General features: G+C 39.8%; 1 protein-coding gene across 1 annotated transcript; it reads left to right on the plus strand.

Moving 5' to 3' along the window:
* Positions 1 to 7,047: 7,047 nt before the first annotated feature.
* On the plus strand, positions 7,048 to 8,016 carry LOC141752604 (olfactory receptor 52D1-like). The gene has a single exon (XM_074610647.1). The coding sequence runs from the start codon at positions 7,048 to 7,050 to the stop codon at positions 8,014 to 8,016; it is 969 nt and encodes a 322-aa protein (XP_074466748.1).
* The last annotated feature ends 12,811 nt before the right edge of the window (positions 8,017 to 20,827 follow it).

The raw sequence follows: 20,827 nt of genomic DNA on the forward strand, positions 1-20,827 counted from the left end.
ATTTTCTGGAATTTCAGTAAAAATGGTGAATGAGCCCTTGTTGGAAGTCTTGATGACATAGAGAGTGCTCAATTTAATCCACAAAACCAGTTGACCATTGATTGCCATTCGTTTTAAACATTTATAACCAACATGGTCTTCATGGGCAGTAGGGACTGTATACTCTGCAATGAGCCTATAATGCATGCAGCTCTAGGGCAGACTTATACAAAGTCCATATGACTTTCCTTCACCTTATTATTTTTACATTTTTAATATGTACTCTTTAAGGTAGCGTTGGTAGTGCTGTTCAAATACATTTTTTGTTATATTTGTTGAAATCCTCATTACATTCCAGCAGCAATCAATAAATCAAATAAAAAAATCCAGTATCTGTGGCTGTCGCAGGACTGTAATAAACTCGTCAAATCCCTTCATTTGGCCCGAATTAAATGATTGGACGGGCTACCTACCTACCTGCTTGCCTTCCACAAGCTGCTGGGGGGAGTGGCTTTGGAGGGAGGCCTGAAGCGACGGGCTGTCAGTGTTTCAGACTTAGTGACTTTCTCGCTAGATTGAGTGACTTTTGGTGCTAGTACTGCCAGCTACTTTCATTGGAAAACAGTTGGCAACACTGAGCTTGGTTTGTCGGTTGAATCATTTTAAAAATCTAGTGTACTCTTGCTAGTTTCTCAAGATTACCGACCCTACCTTTAAAGTTGTACATTTCTGCTGATGTACAACTGTGATTTCACTCTGAATTTCAGCTTGTATAATGGAGAATAAATGGACAGATTTCAAGGTGTGAACTCAACTGAAGAGTTTTAAGAGTTATATTTTTGCATTAAAAATTTAAGATTAAGAATTGATGGTGAATCACGAGGACCAACCACTGGTCCTTTTGCACAGCAGGGATTGTAGTGTACTCTGTGCCATTTGCCTGTAAAGCATACAGCTCTAGCTGTCCACTTACTGTCCATTGTACCTCCTTGCATTCTTCTTCCGATAAAAACATGCTGCTTATTAAATTAGAGCAACTCTGACGAGAATAGATGAGATTTACCAGCCTTTCTGCCCAACATTTTTGGTATGTAAATCACATTTGGTAACACTTAATTTTACAGGTCTGCAAATTTCATGGTAATTAGGTGATAATTAGCAAGTATTTGAAATTTCTTTGGAATTACTACCAAAAATTATATTCTGCTATTTCCCAATAGCTGATAATTTATTTAATACATTTAATAATATAATAATACATTTAACTTATTAGCAAATAACTTCTTTGACAATAAGACACACAATGGTGAGATTTGTGCCTGCTATTAGTTTTGGTTTTCCACCACCAGTGAAGAGCAGCACACAGCCGCTTCTCAAGCCTAAGGGTCCTATTTTAACGATTATATGCTATTTTAGCTCATAATTGTCAAATAATGTTTATAATAAAGTCATTTTTGATCAATTTTGAGGTAAATATTTGGCTAATTTGGCAGTAATTCCAAAGAAATTTCAAATAGTTTACTTGCTAATTATCACCTAATTACCATGAAATTTACGGACCTGTAAAATTAAGTGTTACCTCACATTTTTGTTTGCTATTATGCTGACAAGTAATCCAAAGTTACATGTAAAAAATACAAAACAAACAAGGAAGTTCAATGTATTGTTTTACTCCATCTCAGCCATTTCAGCTGCATTAGGCAAAAAACTACAAGCAGTTAGTTTAACATTCCACAGTCCACCGTGTTACATCAGAGTATAAAGCCAAATACGGTCCTCCACAACAGCGTCTGTCTGTCTGTCTCATCTTGGCAAGTCTTCTAGCGTGGTGGAATGACACTTTTTAGGACTGCAGTGAGGGACCAGACATGCATTCCTATCTCAAGGTATTCAGCTCTCATAGAAAATGAGACACGCAGCACCTAGGAATAAACAATAAGCAATGCATTACAATCAGCATCAGCAAATAAATATATTCACATACTGCATCTAAACACTTACAAGAAGCCTTTCCCGCAGCCTAGAGGTCCAAAGAACAGCTCTGTTGGGAGGCAAACCTTTCTACACACTCCACTTAGACTGGGACAAGACCAAGGAAAGGATGCAGCTTCATTCGCCACAACTGTAATGATGGGAAACATTGAAGTAATGTCAAGTCATTTTGCTGTAAAATGATCTATTATCTCTGGAATCATAACAATTTGCAGATTAGAGTTACAAAAGCATGCAAAGATGTTTTTATCAAGACTTACCATTAAGCAGTAAGACAACCAAGAGCACCAAAACAACCATGCGATAACAAGACATTCTTGCGTCTGATTCTGTTCCTCCAAAATGAGGATTAGGCCCGGGTCCGTTTGTATTTTGGTCAGAGGGGAGGAGTGAAGATAATTTGAAGCAGCATACTGGTCACTTGGTTTTATCTTATAGAATTATAAGACTTCTACAGAGAACATGCTCTTCTTAATCACATTTCAGAAACCTACAGCGCTGTGCCCAACTCGTGACCAAGTGTTTGTCATGAGACAAGAGACAAACATTCCCAAGAAGCTGCTTGTTTTCCAGCTGATTTAAAACCCATGAAATTACTTAACTCTCATTGCTTTCAGGACATAAGCACAGAGGCCAGCTTTCTCCACTTCAGAGAGGGCATCTGTTTATGTGGAGGAGAGCATTTTGTAAACAGCATTAGCATTTAAATTCCAGATTCAGAATGTGAAACTCTCCTAGACAGAATCAATTCATCATATTTTTTTAAACAAATTATTGCAGACTTCAGTAATTGATTTGAATTGTAATTGTATTTATTTTGGCAAGCTCATTTAGAGCCTAGAGGATGTTTAAATGTTTTATCAGGAGCCTTTTCATCACAGAAACTTTTTTACTCACAGTTACATTACTGCATCTCATGCTGTGTGATTGATTATTATATTTAGTACCATGTGATGTTTAGATTTGTTTCGAAGAATCTTTTGTTGTTCCTCAGCTGCACAGATTGTAACCACTTTTGTTGTAGATGTGTTGGGGACCCAACAGCGGTGTTATCAGGGGTCTGGGCACAACTAAGGCAAACTGGTCTCAAGTGACAGGCCTGACAAATTGTCATGTGGTGGTAGCATTCCTTCTTCAAAGAGTCCTTCCTTATACAGATATTATATACTTAAAAAATCTGATTAGAGAAGGAGGCTTGATGGACAACAAATGTTTGCCCTCATCTCTGAAGTAGAATCTCGCTTAGTGTTTGTCTGCATGTACTTGTTAACCCAAATTAACTGAAATATAGAACTATGTGAACAGCACCATTGGCGACGCACAACAGGAGTGCAGGCCCAGCTCAAGAGAGGCAACGGCGCTGGAGAAGAGAGTATAAGCTGCGTCCTGCAGCCGTCAATTTCCTCGCCTTGACTTCCACTTTAAAGAGGACCTATTATTCTTATTTTCAGGTGCGTACTTGTATTTTGGGGTTTCTACTAGAACATGTTTACCTGCTTTAATGTTCAAAAATGCTTTATTTTTCTCGTACCAGCTGTGCTGCAGCACCTATTTTCACCCTCCGTCTGAAACGCTCCGTTTGAACTCCTGCGCCCCCCGAAAAGCCCAGTTGGCTCCGATTGGTCAGCTAACTAACTCTTTTGTAATTGGTCTACCAAAAAAAACAACTCTTTGGACTCCGTTTTAACTAGCTTTGTTTAAGGGCATGCCACACTAGCCTTTATACAGGTATTATGCTAATGTGTTACTTGGTGACATCACCACGTTATGGAAGAAAAGGCGGAACTTCAAGCAAGACATTTCAGGCAGTTCAGGAGCAGTGTTTCTGTGGGAGAGAGTAACTCCCTTTGGCGTGGACTTTGGGCTTTGTAACTTTGCACACATTTTACATACACAAAAAAAACAATATAACACACTGAAGGAAAGGGAAATAGCATAATAGGTCCTCTTTAAAGAGTTTTTTTTTTTGACACGCTTACTCAAAGGCTCCCTCCACCCACCATCGCTAGCCCCCTGGATGTTTCACCTTGCAAGGCCCCCATAACACAAAGGCCATCACCTCCCTAGTCAGTGGATTAGTCCTGCATCTAGAAGGGCGAGCCCACAACCTATTAGCACCTTGAGTAAATGGGAGTAACTGTTTGGCATAGCCAGAGCAGTCCTCAAAATTGGTCTCTTTAGTCCACCATCTTGAGGACTGTGGCCTTTAGCCAGAGGCTAGATGGGGCCTCCTTTGAGGGGCTTAAGTTTACCATTAAAGGGACTGTTTGTAAGAATCAGAAATTGCTTGTTAACAGCGACACCTGTGGCCGTTAAGTCAACGTAAGTCAGCGTCCTGTTGCTCGGGCTCGCGCTTGTGCTCGCTCTTCATAGACATGAACGAGCATCGCTCAAAACTGTGAGGCGACACACGTCAGCTAAAACCACAATATCACTCTATATTTCAACTGCTTGGCAATAATGTTAGCTGACCAGACGAAGGTCTCTCCATGAATCAATGCTAATCCTAGTGTTGGCTTTTCCTGCTTCAGCCTCTTAAGCCTGGAGGGAACAGGGGAGACACCGGAGTTTTGGTCGGAGACGATAACGTTTCTCGCTGCGGAGCCCCGTCACTTCACAAGACACAGGAAACCTCTGTTGGTCTGGAGGAGCTGCAGCATTTATTTCCGCACAAACGTCCACTGTACATTCACCAGAATATAATAGAATATATACTCTAGCTAAACTAACTCTTCTGCAGTGTGTAGTGTGCGCGCATGCACGTGTGAGCGGAGCAAAAGAGCAAGCGAGAACGAGCGCGATGTGTGAGTGAAGGCAGGCAGAGGAGCAGAGGAGCAGAGTACAGCAGAGACTCCGGCCCTGGAGACCAAAGCTACGGTCTCCCTCGTGTCCTCCGACCGCGGCCAACACTGTTTAACAGACGGGCTTCACTAGATAGAACTTTGTGGTTTTGGTGCTTCCGTGTAGTTTGTGTTGGAGTCTTGTCTAAACAGCATCCACAGCATTGATTTATACGTGTAAGAAGTTACAAACAGTGCTTTTAAAATAGGGATGCCTTTGAGTGGATTTAGTGCAGCAAGTAATGATAAAGTCTAATATTCAGCAACAGTCACTGCCTCAGTATGGAGACGCTGAATATGCAGTATTTTAGGGTAGAAACACACCAAACACAAAAAAAGCCACCAGGAATCGCAGGCACGTCCTACACTGCCACTTTTGGGCAGATGCATCGTATTATCAAACTAAATCTAGATTATCACTGCTTCCACTAATATCATTGCTGTTTAGGGTCATCAGTAAAGTAGAGGAGCTGCATCTGAATGGAGTTGTTACCTATATCACACGAAAAATAATAGTCTACAATTAACAATAAATGCTGGTCCCAGGTGTGAATTAAATTGTAAATATAAATGTATCAACACCCAAGTTCAATTGTAAGTAGGATCGGGTGGTGGATATAAACCAATTTAACGAGATACACAGAAATTAGCTCAGAGGTCACAACCCCTCGGACACAGTTTCATCAGCGTTACATCAGTGCTCTCCAAAGGGACGTCATTAGCGTTTTCCACTCATCCCTTGTCTCCATTCTCAAGGTGCTGTCCAAAGATGTCTCACCTAACCTGTCTGTGGCAAAACAGTGGTGTCTAATTGCTTTCTAGAGGAAAGGAAGCACAAAGTGGACTAATGACCTCTAATGAGTGTGTTTATGGCTTGCATCATCGGTGCTGAAAACAAACACATTTTTAAGGCATTTGTGGCATTTGAATTAGCAGTGCATTATTTATTGATTTATCGGATTAGTAGAGGTCACACAGAAAAGTTTCAAATTTAGGTAAGGTAAATTAGAGTAAAACAAAAGAACTACAACAAAATAAGAAATTTTGAACACATGGTACTGATATTCAGGACTGCAAAGTGCTGTTACACATAACAAATAAACGGAATCATCACTTTTCACACCACACTTTCCTTTTCTGCTACAGAGTCAGGCATGAATGTCTAGCAGTCATTTCTGTAGCTCACAGTATCTCAAACACGTCTGACAACACAACTGCCTTGCTCAGTCCTCTAGTTTTGGGAGGCCTTGTCTCTGAATAGTCGGATACAAGTTCTGTGTGTGATTTGACATGTTGTGTAGAGAGCACAGTCTCCTCACTTGAGTATGACTACTGTACCCTCAAACTGCTTAATTTAAGTCCAAATAACAAAAGATCTGGAGTGAATATGGGAACAAAGCTAGTAAAATCCGGAAAGTTCAGAAAGCTACATGATGCATTGAGAGATTTTTAAAGCCTCATGTCAGAATAAATGTGACACTTTTGTATGTTATATAGCCTGTAGTGCAAAGGGAATTTAAGATCAATGTGAGGCACTAAAGGGACTTCTGAATTTACACTCTGAACTGCAGCTATTATATTAATCATACATACAGTATGTGCAATATACCCTTTGCAAAGATGTTTAAAATCAATATCAGCCATTTGTTTTGTGTTTTCCTAACAAAATGCCTGTATGTTTGCTATTGTGAAGGAGTTCAAGAGAAGTAATATACTTTGGTAACCGTGGTAACAAGGAACACTGATGAAAAGCATGCCACTAGTCTACCTTGAGCAGTGTTAAAAGGCCACCCGAGTCTTGAGCAGCACACTGCGCACACTGCGTGGAGAGGACGATCATACAGGTAACTGCAGGCTTGAGAAAGACAGACAGAGAGAGTAGACTAAATGTGTGTTTCTGTATTCTGAACCAGTAACTTTATAATAATAATAATAATAATAATAATAATAATAATAATAATAATAATAATAATAATTGTAAAAATAAACTTTATTTAACTTTGACAGATACTGTATGTCAGTAATTAAATTGGTTTTCAGCTGAGACATCTTTCTGGTGACACAAATGCTTCATAAAACCCTAAAGTAATGTAAATTCTCTGTGATGTTTGGTACCATCCACTCATTATGTTCAAAATGGTTTCCTGGCCATATTAAAAAATGTATGTCATACGGCATTTATCTTTTGGCAAGAGAAATTCATATGTCTTTTTTCTTTTCAGAGCTGAATTGAAACATGGACAACATGACTGCACTAACATTCACAATGACGGCATACACCGTCATGGAAAACTACAAGCATGGGCTGTTAACTGTATTCCTCCTGCTCTATGTTATCAATCTCATTTTGAATTCACTGCTCATTACTGTTATACACCAAAACAAAGAGCTGCACCAGCCAATGAACATGTTCACGTGCATGTTATCCATCAATGAAATATATGGCAGCACTGCGTTGTTACCCGCACTCATGGCTGTGCTCATATCTGAGACGCATGAAATCATTGTGAAGTGGTGTATGGCTCAGGTCTATTTCCTACACACATACGCAGCTGCTGAGTTTTGCATTTTAGCTCTTATGGGATACGACAGATATTGCGCCATATGTTTCCCACTGCATTACCACAGCATCATGTCTAAGTCAAAGATAGGCAAGCTTGTCGCATTAGCAGGTGTATACCCGTTCATTTTGTTTGCATGTTATTACTCACTGACCTTAAAGCTGAGCTTCTGTGGTAAAGTCATGCCAAAATTATACTGTGTGAACATGGAACTGGTTAAAAATTCATGTTCAAACGGCATCAAATCGTACATCAGTATTGTGGGACTTGTACTTTTACTGTTTTTTGTTGTGCCTCAGGTGGTGATGATTGTTTTCTCTTATGCAAAGATTTCAAGAGAGTGTAGGAAATTATCAAGAGAGTCCCAGAGAAATGCTCTTAAGACGTGCGTGCCACATTTGTTGTCTTTGCTGAACTACACCATCGGTTCCCTTTTTGAAATTATCCAAACTAGATTTAACATGAGTCATGTTTCTGTTGAGGCGCGGATCTTCCTGTCTTTATACTTTATCATAATTCCACCGATTGCCAACCCGGTGCTGTACGGACTCGGTACTCAGATAGTCAGAGTTCATATACTGAAACTGTTTGTTAGATACAAGATCTTGCCAACTAATTTAATAAAGGTAGCGATTGCAGCTTAAATAGAGACTATTTTACATTGTAGTGACATTTATGATTGTTTCAGACACTATAGAGAGGGCAAAACTCTTTCAAATAGGATTGTATTTAAATTGTATATAACAGTAAGTCTCACAAGGCCATCTGGGTTTTTGCTGTCCTTTTTTTTCCTGCCATTGAGTCTTTACATTTATTTTTATTGGTGCTAAAGAAACAACTTTAAACTAGAATGGCACTTGGAGAGCGCAAACCTCCGCCAAGGTGCCTAACTTTAAAAACAGATCACAGCTCACAGCTGGCAGTACCGTGAGGTGGTCGGCTTATTATTAACACGATGTGTTTCCGTGTAACGTATCGGCGGATGCCTCTCTCATTCAGCAGCCTTGTTATGTCTGTATAAGGTTACACTACATTGTCTCTCATCCCGTCATCTACCGCTTTTTTCTTTGTCACCGCGGACGGACAGCAGCTCCCGCACCTCGGAGTCTCGCCACACATCCACAAATGTATCTCTCTGCTCTCAGAAGGAGGAAGAAGGCGTGGTCATGCGTCATCAACGCGTCATCAGTTGCACTACACATGTGTTATACCCTGTGGTCAGGCTGATCGGAATTCTTAAAAAAATTCCTGAATCCGGATCATGATCTGGATCGCCACCAAAATCTAAAACGGCGTATTTTTAAGCACTTGAATATATGATATACTATTGTTGAATTAGATGATGTCAATTGCTTTTGTGTTACCGGCGTCAGGAATAAATGTGAAAGATGTACAGTATATATAATATTTCACAGTACAGGATTGCATTTACTTTGTCACATTTATCAATAAGGCATGCATTTTAATCATTATCAACCATCCCTGCATTTTTCACTTCTAGAAAGTTTAAAACTATATATTGTTAAAATTATGTATTTAGACAATCAATGATAAGAGGCAGAAAGTTGAAATTTAAGATGAGGACTTTCAGACCTAACACAGAAAGTTGGAATCACTTGTCCTCCTAATTTCACATAACGTGTGCTTGTAATGTGTTGCCCTGCATTTGTGCTCTGTACCTGAAATAAAAGAAAATATATATACAGTATATACAGACGTAGGCAAAGTTGTTGGTAACGTTCCGTTAAAGAGAGAAAAACCCACAAGGTCACTGAAATAACTTGAAACTGACAAAAGTAATAATAAATAAAAATTTACTGAAAATTAACTAATGAAAATCAGCTGTTGCTTTTGAATTGTGGTTCAACAGAATCATTTTAAAAAACAAACTGATGAAACTGGCCTAGACAAAAATGATGGTAGCCCTAGAAAAGATTGAAAATAATTTGACCATAGGGACATATTAAACTAAGGTGTGTCCTGTAATTAGCATCACAGGTGTCTTCAAACTTGTAATCAGTCAGTCTGCCTATTTAAAGGGTGAAAAGTAGTCACTGTGCTGTTTGGTATCATGGTGTGTACCACACTGAACATGGACCACAGAAAGCTAAGGAGAGAGTTGTCTCAGGAGATCAGAAAGAACATTATAGACCTTCATGTTAAAGGTAAAGGCTATAAGACCATCTCCAAGCAGCTTGACGTTCCTGTGACTACAGCTGCACATATTATTCAGAAGTTTAAGGTCCATGGGACTGTAGCCAACCTCCCTGGACGTGGCCGCAAGAGGAAAATTGATGACATATTGAAGAGACGGATAATACGAATGGTAAGCAAAGAGCCCAGAACAACTTCCAAAGAGATTAGAGGTGAACTCCAAGGTCAAGGTACATCAGTGTCAGATCGCACCATCCGTCACTGTTTGAGCCAAAGTGGACTTAATGGAAGACAACCGAGGAGGACACCAAATCATAAAAAAGCGAGACTGGAATTTTCCAAAATGCATATTGACAAGCCACAAAGCTTCTGGGAGAATGTCCTTTGGACAGATGAGACAAAACTGGAGCTTTTTGGCAAGTCACATCAGCTCTATGTTCACAGACGAAGAGATGAAGCATCCAAAGAAAAGAACACTGTACCTAATGTGAAACATGGAGGAGGCTCGGTTATGTTATGGGGCTGCTTTGTTGCATCTGGCACAGGGTGTCTTGAATCTGTGCAGGGTGCAATGAAATCTCAAGACTATCAAGGCATTCTGGAGCGAAATGTGCTGCCCAGTGTCAGAAAGCTTGGTCTCAGTTGCAGGTCATGGGTCCTCAAACAGGATAATGACCCAAAACACAGCTAAAAGCACCCAAGAATGGCTAAGAACAAAACATTGGACTATTCTGAAGTGGCCAGAAGGCCACTTCAGAATAGTCCAATGTTTTGTGCCCTGTTTTGAGCCCTGATTTAGATCAGGGCTCATAGAAATGAGCCCTGATCTAAATCCTATTGAACATCTGTGGAAGGAGCTGAAACATGCATTCGGAGAAGGCACCCTTCAAACCTGAGACAGCTGGAGCAGTTTGCTCACGAGGAGTGGGCCAACATACCTGTCAACAGGTGCAGAAGTCTCATTGAGAGTTACAGAAATCACTTGATTGCAGTGATTGCCTCAAAAGGTTGTGCAACAAAATATTAAGTTAATGTTACCATCATTTTTGTCTAGGCCAGTTTCATTAGTTTGTTTTTTAAAATGATTCTGCTGAACCATAATTCAAAAACAATATCTGATTTTCATTAGTTAATTTTCAGTGAATTTTTATTTATTATTACTTTTGTCAGTTTCAAGTTATTTCAGTGACCATTGTGGGTTTTTCTCTCTTTAACGGAACGTTACCAACAACTTTGCCTACGTCTGTATGTATATAGTTTTGTGGGTTTGTTTTATCATAAAGCCAACACATGACTAAATACATGAATATATGTGTTTCAAGAGGAAATACATGATTAAAACTGTATTTTGTTTGAGCAGCCAGTTGTTGGATTTTACATTTGACATGAAAAAAGTCATCTTGTCAAATGTAGAACGTAACACATTGTCCTAAAACATGAAATAAAAACAGAAAAGGGACCACCCCTTCCCCCCTATCCTATCCCACCGCAAGTTGTTTTTGGTCATATGAAAGGGAAAAAAGGAATACAAAATTTGAATAAAATAAATAATAAAATAAAAAAATAATAAATAAATAAAATAATTAAAGTAAGTAAATAAAATAGTAAAGAAAAGATAATAATGAGATAAAAAAAGTATATGAAAATTGATAATGGACTTAGCAAAATAAATAAATAAATAAAATAAAATAAAAGTAAATAAAGAGAGTCGTAGGAGAGGGGTAGTGAAGATCCCTCTCTCCTCTCTCTCCCTGCCCCGCAAGCTCCACTCAGGAAGCACAGTCAGTGTCAAGAGTAATAGTGAGGTCATTGATATAGACTAGTAAAGGACTCCAAGTTGTATAGAAGGATTTCAGAGATCCTTTCAGAGAGAATCTTAACTTTTCTAATTGCAAGCAACGTATTATTTCCTGTATCCAACTGTTATGTGTGAGACGGGAGGCATGTTTTTATTTAAGGAGGATAGATCGTCTGGCTAAGAGGGTTGTAAAAGAAATGATGTGCTTAATCGTAGTGGGCAAATTCTGCAATGAGGGAAGGCCAAATGAAGCAGTCAGGGGATTAGGTTCTATATTTATGTTGTAGGTCTGCTCAAGGGTTTTAAATCATTTTAAAAACCAAAAGTAGGTCAGTCTCATTTCCTGACTACCTATCACAATATGAAATAATAAATAAAGCAACAATGTACTGAAAAATGGAGAAAAAGAGAAAACACACACTGTCCAATTATTTACAAAGTCAGTAATCACTCATTCAATAATTCCATTTTGAATATGACACGTGGATAATAACTACATTATGTTAAGAGACAGTTCTTCTCTACCAAGAATTGAATTAGATTCAAGGAGATTCAATTTATTTAATACTGAGTAGCTGGGTAATGATTGCTGTCGAAACACTTAAGGAACAAACTCATATGATTGCAGTGAAAAACATTGACTCAGTATATTAGATATTTTTCGTTACTCTGATTACTTTTTGCAATATAAAAAGTCACGTTTAGACCCGAGCATGAAGAGTGGGTAAAAGTAATGACGGAGTGAGATGAAGATTAAATTGACGATGGACTGTAAAGAGGATTTCAACTTGTTTGGGATGACATTCTGTGCAATATTATAGAACAAGCTGAAGGGTATAAACTGCTGAATCTCTGCGATGAGGGTAGACCTGTCTGTGTCTTGCAGCACACTATGTCAGTGGATTGAGGGCATAACATTTGAATTAACACAACTGGCTGGGTGTGTGAGCGGGTTCAACTTTGAGCACAGAGCTTATTGCAAGCCAATAAGAAAACACTGAAATAATTGGTATTTTAATATCTTGTGTTAGTTTGCAGGGTGTATGTAGGCCTAAACATGTTTAACAAAGCTGGACATAGGTTTTAATTCACAGTTTCTGCTTTGTGACTCTGAATAGGTGTTTACAGACTATATACTCTCCATTCCTCAAATGAGATAATGCTGCTGTCGTATGGTCTGTGTTGTGTCTGCTTTTAAAAGAAATTATGAAAAAAAGCTATGGATACACTTTTGCAGATTTTACAGTGAAGTTATTACAGGCACAAGCACACAACAGACTATGGCAGAGTATTAGGGCCACATATAGGAAAAATAAATAATCTGAGATTTCGAGAATAAAGTCATAATATTACGAGAAAAAAAGTCATAGGTTTACGAGAAAGAAAGTCGTAATATAATGAGAATAAAGTAATAAGTTTATGAGAAAAAAGTCATAATATTATGAGAATAAAGTCATAAGTTTAAGAGAAAAAAGTCGTAGTATTATAAGAATAAGGTCATAATATTATAAAGTAGTAATTTTACATGTCATTTTAGAGGGGAAATAGAGCAGCCTGTGTTAAAATGAGGAACGTGGAGCATCTTGTGAAGTTGAAGTTATACTTTAGTATAGGTTTCACAAATAATTAAATACTTAATCTTTTGGCACATCAGCACCACATTATCATAAGTATCAGAACCTTGGAAAGATTGTGCAAGAAACTGTGTTTATTCTGAAGAAAGAACCACACGGACCTGGGGGAAATTGAGGAAATTACTTTTTTCTCGTAAAGTTATGACTTTATTCTCGTAATATCACAACTCTTTTTTTTTTTAAATACAGTAGTATGACTTTATGCTCATTAAATTAAGACTTTCTTTCTCGTAATATTATGACTTTTTTCACGAAATCTCAGATTTTTTCCCCCTCGATGTGGCCCTAATACTCCATCGTAGCAAACAATTAGCATCATAGAAAAACAACAAATTACAGCGATTAAGCCAAAATCTAACAAGCACACTGACTGGCTGACTGATATCAACAGGAAGTGGACACAACAAATAATTAGGCTAATCTCCTGTGAGTATCTACTGTATGTACAGACTTTTATATTGTGGCAGTGTAGCCTACAATGTAACACTAAACCCAATAAGAGTTAAACAACCCTTACGGAAAAAATAGTATACTTCAAGTTTATTTTATGAAGTAAACTTAAGTAAATGTCAAGTATATTTCCCAAGTATACTTTATGTAGTAAGTATACTAATATCAATGTACTAGTAATATACTTGTAAGTGTACTACTTCAATACTTCTTGGGACTAAATTGGCCCAATTTTTAGTTTATAAAAGTTTACTTTTAAGTGTACTTTCAGTGTAAGAATATTAATCTTTGAGTTCACAACTAGTTTACATCTAAGTTGTATTTTGTAAAGCAACTGAAGTGAACTACACTACAAGTGGACTTATAGGTATACGGTTAGTTTACTAGTTATATACTTGTAGCCAACTTTTTAGTTTATGAAAGTACACTTTAAAGTATAGTTTTTACTTGCAAGTTTTCTTTAACTTATAGTACTTAGCCAATGATTTATGCACTACATGAAGACACTTGCTCCTTTTGCTATTTGACTTGAGGTTTTAAGATGAGATAAAAGAAATAAATAAAATGAGTTTTTCTCACATGCCTCCACGGTGAACGGAGAATGCAAAAATGTAGAAAATTCTTGATGAATTGAAGTAAATTCAAGTCAAGTCAAGTCAATTTTATTTGTATAGCCCAAAATCACAAATCACAAATTTGCCTCGGGGGGCTTTACAATCTGTACAGGATACGACACCCTCTGTCCTTGACAGTGCGACCCTCTCATCGGATAAGGAAAAACTTAACCAAAAAAATGGCCCTTCAAAATGCAACTTTTCTGTATACTTGTCAGTATAAGCCAAGAATACTTAAGTATAATTTTGTGAAGTATATCTCTGATAAGTACATAAAAAGTAAACTGAAAACATACTCTCATATTTTAAGTTTAAGTGAAGTAAACTAATAGCACACTTGAATAAACTTCTTTTTGGTAAGGGAACTGCTGCTTGGTTTTAGCTTAGCTCACTGTGATGGCTGCACCTGATTTAAATGTAGGTAACCCTCCCACACTTTTTTTTTGTTAAAACTTTATTGTTAAAGTTGCTAAATATGAGATTGGAGACATTTCTATTACCTCTCAACGGCTCTCAACATGGCGATGGCGAGCCGGGCGGCTTGAAGCTAACGGTACTAACAGCACTAAAACTACAAACAATGCCAAAAGTGCTGACAGAGCTAACAATGTTTACCTGAGGGGGAACTGGAGGGAAGGCACTACGCTTCTGCGACGCCACTGTTGGTTTGGACGGCGTTATCAGCTGTTACCACCAGTGGAAAGCAGTGCAGAGCGGCAGCCTTGAGCTAGCCAGTGGGGTGCGCTCAACAAAGAAGGAGGCAAAGCTCTGATTACAACACAAACAGAGGAACAGTGACTTCATTCTCTGTTCAAGTAGACATTACTCCTCTATATCTTTACATAGCAAATAGTTGTTTGATGCTATATTAATGTTCTGGATATCGTACGGAGCACCTTTAATTTTCTCCTCATTGAGTTTGACCTTTTGAACTCATGCACATTGCACATCAGCAAACAGATAGATGATAACAACCACAGCTTTAGTTTCACAGACCATAGTTTCAGTATTGTTGGCAGTTTCTATTTGTAGAGCTCACAACTTCTGTACAGTAGCATTTTAGTTTGCCTTAGGTTGTTCTAATTTCTTTTTCTCCGAGTTAACAGTGCTGATGGTGCTGTTGAAGGAAGGACATCTTGTGAAGCCGCAGAAAACATGTTCTCCTTAAAGCAGAGCTCTTAAATACAGGAAATGGCCAATCAAAATGTACCAAGTGCACGCCACATCATGGGTGGGATATTTTTTTCAGACTATATCAGTTTGTTGGTGCTTTTGTTTTGGTTAATAACTAAGATTATTATTATTATTATACTGATAGACTAATTGTCCTGTTTTATTTTAGGTGGTACTGTTTGTCTTTGTGTTACACCTTTGTTTAAAAATGGTCTGATGATAGAAGTGGCTCGTTGAGCAGCTGACTTGAAAGTCAAAGAGGCACGCATAGCAGTTGAGTTATCAGAATTGGAGCACGAACAAGAGGTGGCAGCAGCCTTAGCAGAAGCTGAGATTCTTGAAGCAGCAGCAGCAGAGAGCGAAAGTAGAGGGCAGTAGGAGTCATCACGATACAGTTCATGTTGCCATTCAACGCACTTGTGACTATGTCGAACACCACTCCCAGCTACATCTTAGAGATGCAGAGCCCCCAGTACTTAAACCATATATGCCAACTCTATTGCCGCTCATCAAACCTGATGTCCAATCAGATGTACAGGAGCATGCCTCTGGCCTTGACAGCAGAGCTTCTCCTTTCTTACCCAAAAACAATGCTCATGCAGCGCAACAGCCTCAGAGTGCGATGCCAGTGGTTCGCCAACACACCACAAGGGACAACGATAAACATGAGATGCAGCAACCTGAAAGGCCAGCGCCAGCAGTTCATCACCACCCCCCTGTTCAACTCCCCTCTGTTCAGACACACTCTCCCTCCTTCAACAGAGCTTCTGGTGTGAGTGACATCGCAGGGTACGTGGTACGTCGGGAGCTTGTGAATTCTGGCCTCATCAAGTTCAACGATCACCCAGAAAGTTATTGGGCGTGGAAGTCCTCGTTCCTCACTGCCATTGGAGGACTTAACTGACCTGCCAGCAAGGAACTTGATTTCTTAACAAAGTGGTTGGGAAATCAGTCTTGGGAGCACGTCATAAGGATCCGTTCTGTGCATGTCACCAACCCTGTCATAGGCTTAAGAATGGCTTGGGATCGCCTAGAGGGGTGCTACGGCTCCCCTGAAGTGATAGAGAGAGCTCTCTTTGAGAGGATGGAGAACCTTCCTAAAATCAATCACAAAGACCACTTAAAATTCAGGGAGCAGGGAGACCTGCTAAGGGAGTTAGAGTCTGCCAAATCTGAGGGCTACTTGCCTGGGCTCTCGTACCTTGACACTGCCAGGGGTGTCAACCCTATTGTTGAGAAGTTACCACTTGGTCTGTAAGAGAGCTTTAGCTCAAGGAGAAAGCCACTTGAAGAGCGCAAAGCCTTTCTTAAAGAGAACGGTATCTGCTTCAGGTGTTGCTCTTCTACTACTTACCTGGCTAAGAACTGTAAGGCAGCTTTAAAGTGAAGAAAATGTGAGAGTATCAGTAACACATTGCAGTGCTTCACCCTGGACCCCTCAATGGAACATAAGAGACCCCTCCTCAGAGCATGGCGGGGAGGGTGAAGGAGAGACACCTTAGCCAGCAGTCACCTCCAAGTGCACAGAAGTCTGTGTCGAAGGTAAGGCGCCTAGATCCTGTTCCAAGATCTAAGACTAGACCATGGCTGGGTTGTTATAAGCGACGTCGGCTTGGGCTCAGCCCACAAACCAGTGGCCGTGACTTCCTTCCGGATCAACATGCTTGAAAATGGACGTCCATCTCTACTAACTCCATGCCCCAATCACCTTCAAGTCAAGGAGAAGTTTAGCACCAAAGCACAGCACTGCACCTCTCTTCACGGGCTTGCACACGATACCACGGCCCACGATGACTGTAGGCTTGGTAGCCCTTACCTCTCTCTGCCGAACCCTGGAAAGAAAGCCTGAAATGAAGTCTCAGTTTGTGAACTTCCTGCAAAAGATCTGAGCTAGCTCCACCACTGTTAGAGGGAGAAGAACGATGGTTGTCCCGTTTTTTCGAGGACAGTCCTGGTTTCAAGCTGGGGTGTCCCGAGTCCTGACAACTATCTGTAAAACACTCAAATGTCACAATTAAAATATTAATAATCGTATCATTGTTTTCAGCGCTAACAGACATTTATCATGTTTTGTCCCACTCATTACTATCTAACCAATAAAAAACAAAACAATGCACAACGTGTTTGCATTCAACACTGATTGGTCTGTATGTGTGTCAATCAGTGTTGTTGTCAAGGCCGTTGCTATAGCCTATGACACTTGCGTCTCTTTTCTTTCTGACTAATGACGGTATCGGTTAGCTGTCATGCCGAAGAGGAAGTCATTCTTTTCCAAAGAACTCCAGGATGCTTACTCCTTCCTTCGTAAAGTACCCGGCAACGAAAATGCTACGTTCTGCACACACTGTAAGAGTGACTTTTCGGTCGCACACGGTGGAAATGCCGATATGAAAGATCATATTAAGACGGCCGAACATAAGCAGTGGGTACAAGCGGGAAGTAGCACAGTTGCTACCTACTTCAGCGCCGCAAATGCCGGTGACGGCCATCTGAAACGGGCAGCTCAGGAGGGTACATTTGCCTACCATCTGGGGAAACACAACCAGAGCTTTACATCCATGGAAATTCTACGATGAGCGTTTTACATGCGCTCGAACCAAAGTCGAGGCTATTGTGAGCAACGTCATTGCTCCTCACGCTATGGAGTTGCTGAATTCTGACATTATGGATGTCGACCTTGTCTCTGTTTCTGTCGATGCTTCAAACCACAAGGCGGTGAAGCTTATTCCAGTAGTTATCCGGTACTTCAAACCAACTGTGGGGGTGAACGTCAAGATCCTCGACTTCACATCAATCCCAGGTGAGACGTCAACAATTCTATTCGATGAAGTCCACCGTAGCATCCATGCATTTAACCTGATGGACAAAGTTGTCGCCTTTTGTGCTGACAATACCAACAGAAATTTCGGAGGAAAGGTGAGGAGAGGGGAAAACAACGTCTTCTTTCAATTAAACGAGGCCACCACCAACAACCTCTTGGAGTAGGCTGCGCACATAGCACACAACACAATACAGACTGCAGCAGATACTCTCCCATGCGACATTGAGAGCTTTGTTGTAAAGGTTTTTTGGCTTATTTCATAACTACAATGTCCGCACAGAAGAGCTGAAAGAATTCTCTACATTTGTCGACCTCGAGCACGCCACTCTCCTGGGGACGAGCAACACCCGCTGGCTGTCGCTTGGACCTGCAGTTGAGAGGGTATCCATCCCTACAGTCTTAGTTCTGCTCCCAGGAGAATGCCTCCACTGCAATTGTGAAGTTCATGGATGTGGTTCATGCATAACCAACTAACGGTCTTCAATGACAGCGTAAAGGTGATGGAGAAACAGAAGGGCACTGGTGTTCATTCTGCTTGCTACCTCAACGATCTCCAGGAGAAGATGATGGAGAAAAGGGCTGTCCTCTTCATGGGATTGAAGGTGAGTTTAGTTAAATTATAATTTATCTAATTATTTTTCAGTGACAAATAAGGGGTGGCAAGTTCAAAATTATTTTTAAAATTTGTTTGAATAGACTTTTTTGTTATTGTGTTTATATAAATGTAATTTATATAGGTTGCTGCCACAGCAATACTTTTTTGACTGCATTGAAAATGTTGTTTTTGAAAGGCCAAACGCCAACAAATATGAATTAAAGCAGAATTTTTTGTTAGATAAAAACAATAAATTTAGATTTTTGGACTTTACAACACCCTGGAGTTATTGGCTCTGGAAATGTAACTGCACAAAATTACGGGTTTAAACAAAATTAATAGAAATATAATCAAAGAGAGTCATTTGTATCAGTGTGACAAAACATGTGAATTTTCAGGCTTTAATGTGTCTTCTTATAAATTTTGCTTGAACGTGGCATCTATTTGGGGAAGAGGCTCTTTATTGTATTAATTATGAAAAAGCAGAGATTTAATAAATTGTATTTTACAGATGTAAATTTTAATCTTTGAGTGACACTTCTTCTATAACTGAATTATTGTAGTTATAGCCTATGTCTTTTAAAGCTGCTGTTCATTCAGGTGTCACCATTTCATTCTGCTACATTATAAAAATAAGTACAGTGGAAACTGTTTATAGTGATCACGGTTACAGTGATCAACCGCTTATAGTGATCATAAAGCTTGGGACAAAATCATAGGCTGTTTATATAATTTGGTAAAAAATGTATAGTAATTAAGTAGTCCGCTTACAGTGTTCATTTTGTTTTTTTCCATACATGACAACATCTGGAAAAACATTTTAAAACGTTACATTAGACTAACGTTAGATGAATTTTTGTTTTGTTTTTTACTTTACTCTCGTAATAATTTGCCTCGTGGACCATCTGCTTTCCGGCTGGATACGTGAGGTTGATGCTGCATGCACATTGATATTATAACGGCAAAAAGAAAGTCATTTTCTCTGAATGAAAAATTACCACGCACAGGGAAAGCAACTATGGTTGAAGCCGCCCTCATCAAGTGGATTGATAACACCTCGTCACGTAATGCCCCCAAAGTGACACTCTGCCGAACGGCTCCTCAGCAACGCCGCACCGGCAGCTCAGCTGACCGGCACCCATCTCCCTCCACACCGCTACCGGGTGAAAGAGCGAGGAGTCCCAGCAAAGGGGCGCCGTTCTGCATGCACACTCGCGCTGCACAGCCAACCAAAAACGGTAATGCCTCCCCCTCGGTGAGGGAAAAGGCAGGAGACTTGGCAGAGAAACAGTAAATAGCGAAGCGGTCCGTTTCATTACTTTGAATTCATGTAGTTAGTATACAAATGTCAATTAGCTAGATAATCTGCATTAGAAACGATGCACAACAACAAAAATTCTGTTATAATAATCATCCGCTTATAGTGATCAATTTGACCTGGACAGACGTGATCAGTAGCGGTTTCCACTGTACATACAGTATATCACATTTATTACATTATATATTGACACAAAAGAATAGTGTCATGTCACTATAATGGTTAGCAAAGGGCAGACACTTTGGAAATCAATTATGTTTTTATTATTATCATTATTTTTTAGGCTACCATGTTAATTGATTTGTTATAGGTGAAGAATCTCCTGACCGCTCTCAATGATCCACGGAAAGTGGAGGTGTTCTGCAATGGTGTCCGGGCCTTCTACGACTGTTGCATCTCATACTTACAGGAATGGGGAGCAACATTCACTGAGCTAAAGGTCCTTTCCTGGACCCTACTGAACAGTGTTCTGCAGTGGGATGAGGTTGAATGCTCCCTACAGTATGTAACCTCGAAGCTGTGACAGAGCAACATTGACGAGGGCCAGTTGTTCGACGAAACTACTTCAGTGAAGATGTACATCGCTGAGAAAGTCGCGCAGTAGAACACAGACGGGAAACTAGTAGACGAGCGCTGGGCGGAGATGTTTGCCCATTTCCAGACGAGCGGTGTTCCATTTAAAAACATTGGTGTAATCTCTCAGTTTGCCATGTGTTTACCTGGCACAAATGCCCCTGTGGAGCAGATCTTTTCCATCATGAACAACACCTGGACGGACGAGAGGAACCCTATGGGACTGACAACTCTGAAAGCACTAATCATTCTACGCGTAAACTTTGATGATAGCTGCGCAGAGTTCCACGGAAAGCTTCTGGCAAACAGCAATCTCCTAGAGAAG

Source organism: Sebastes fasciatus, chromosome 16, assembly GCF_043250625.1.
Source record: "Sebastes fasciatus isolate fSebFas1 chromosome 16, fSebFas1.pri, whole genome shotgun sequence".
In the NCBI taxonomy this organism is placed as follows: Eukaryota; Metazoa; Chordata; class Actinopteri; order Perciformes; family Sebastidae; genus Sebastes; species Sebastes fasciatus.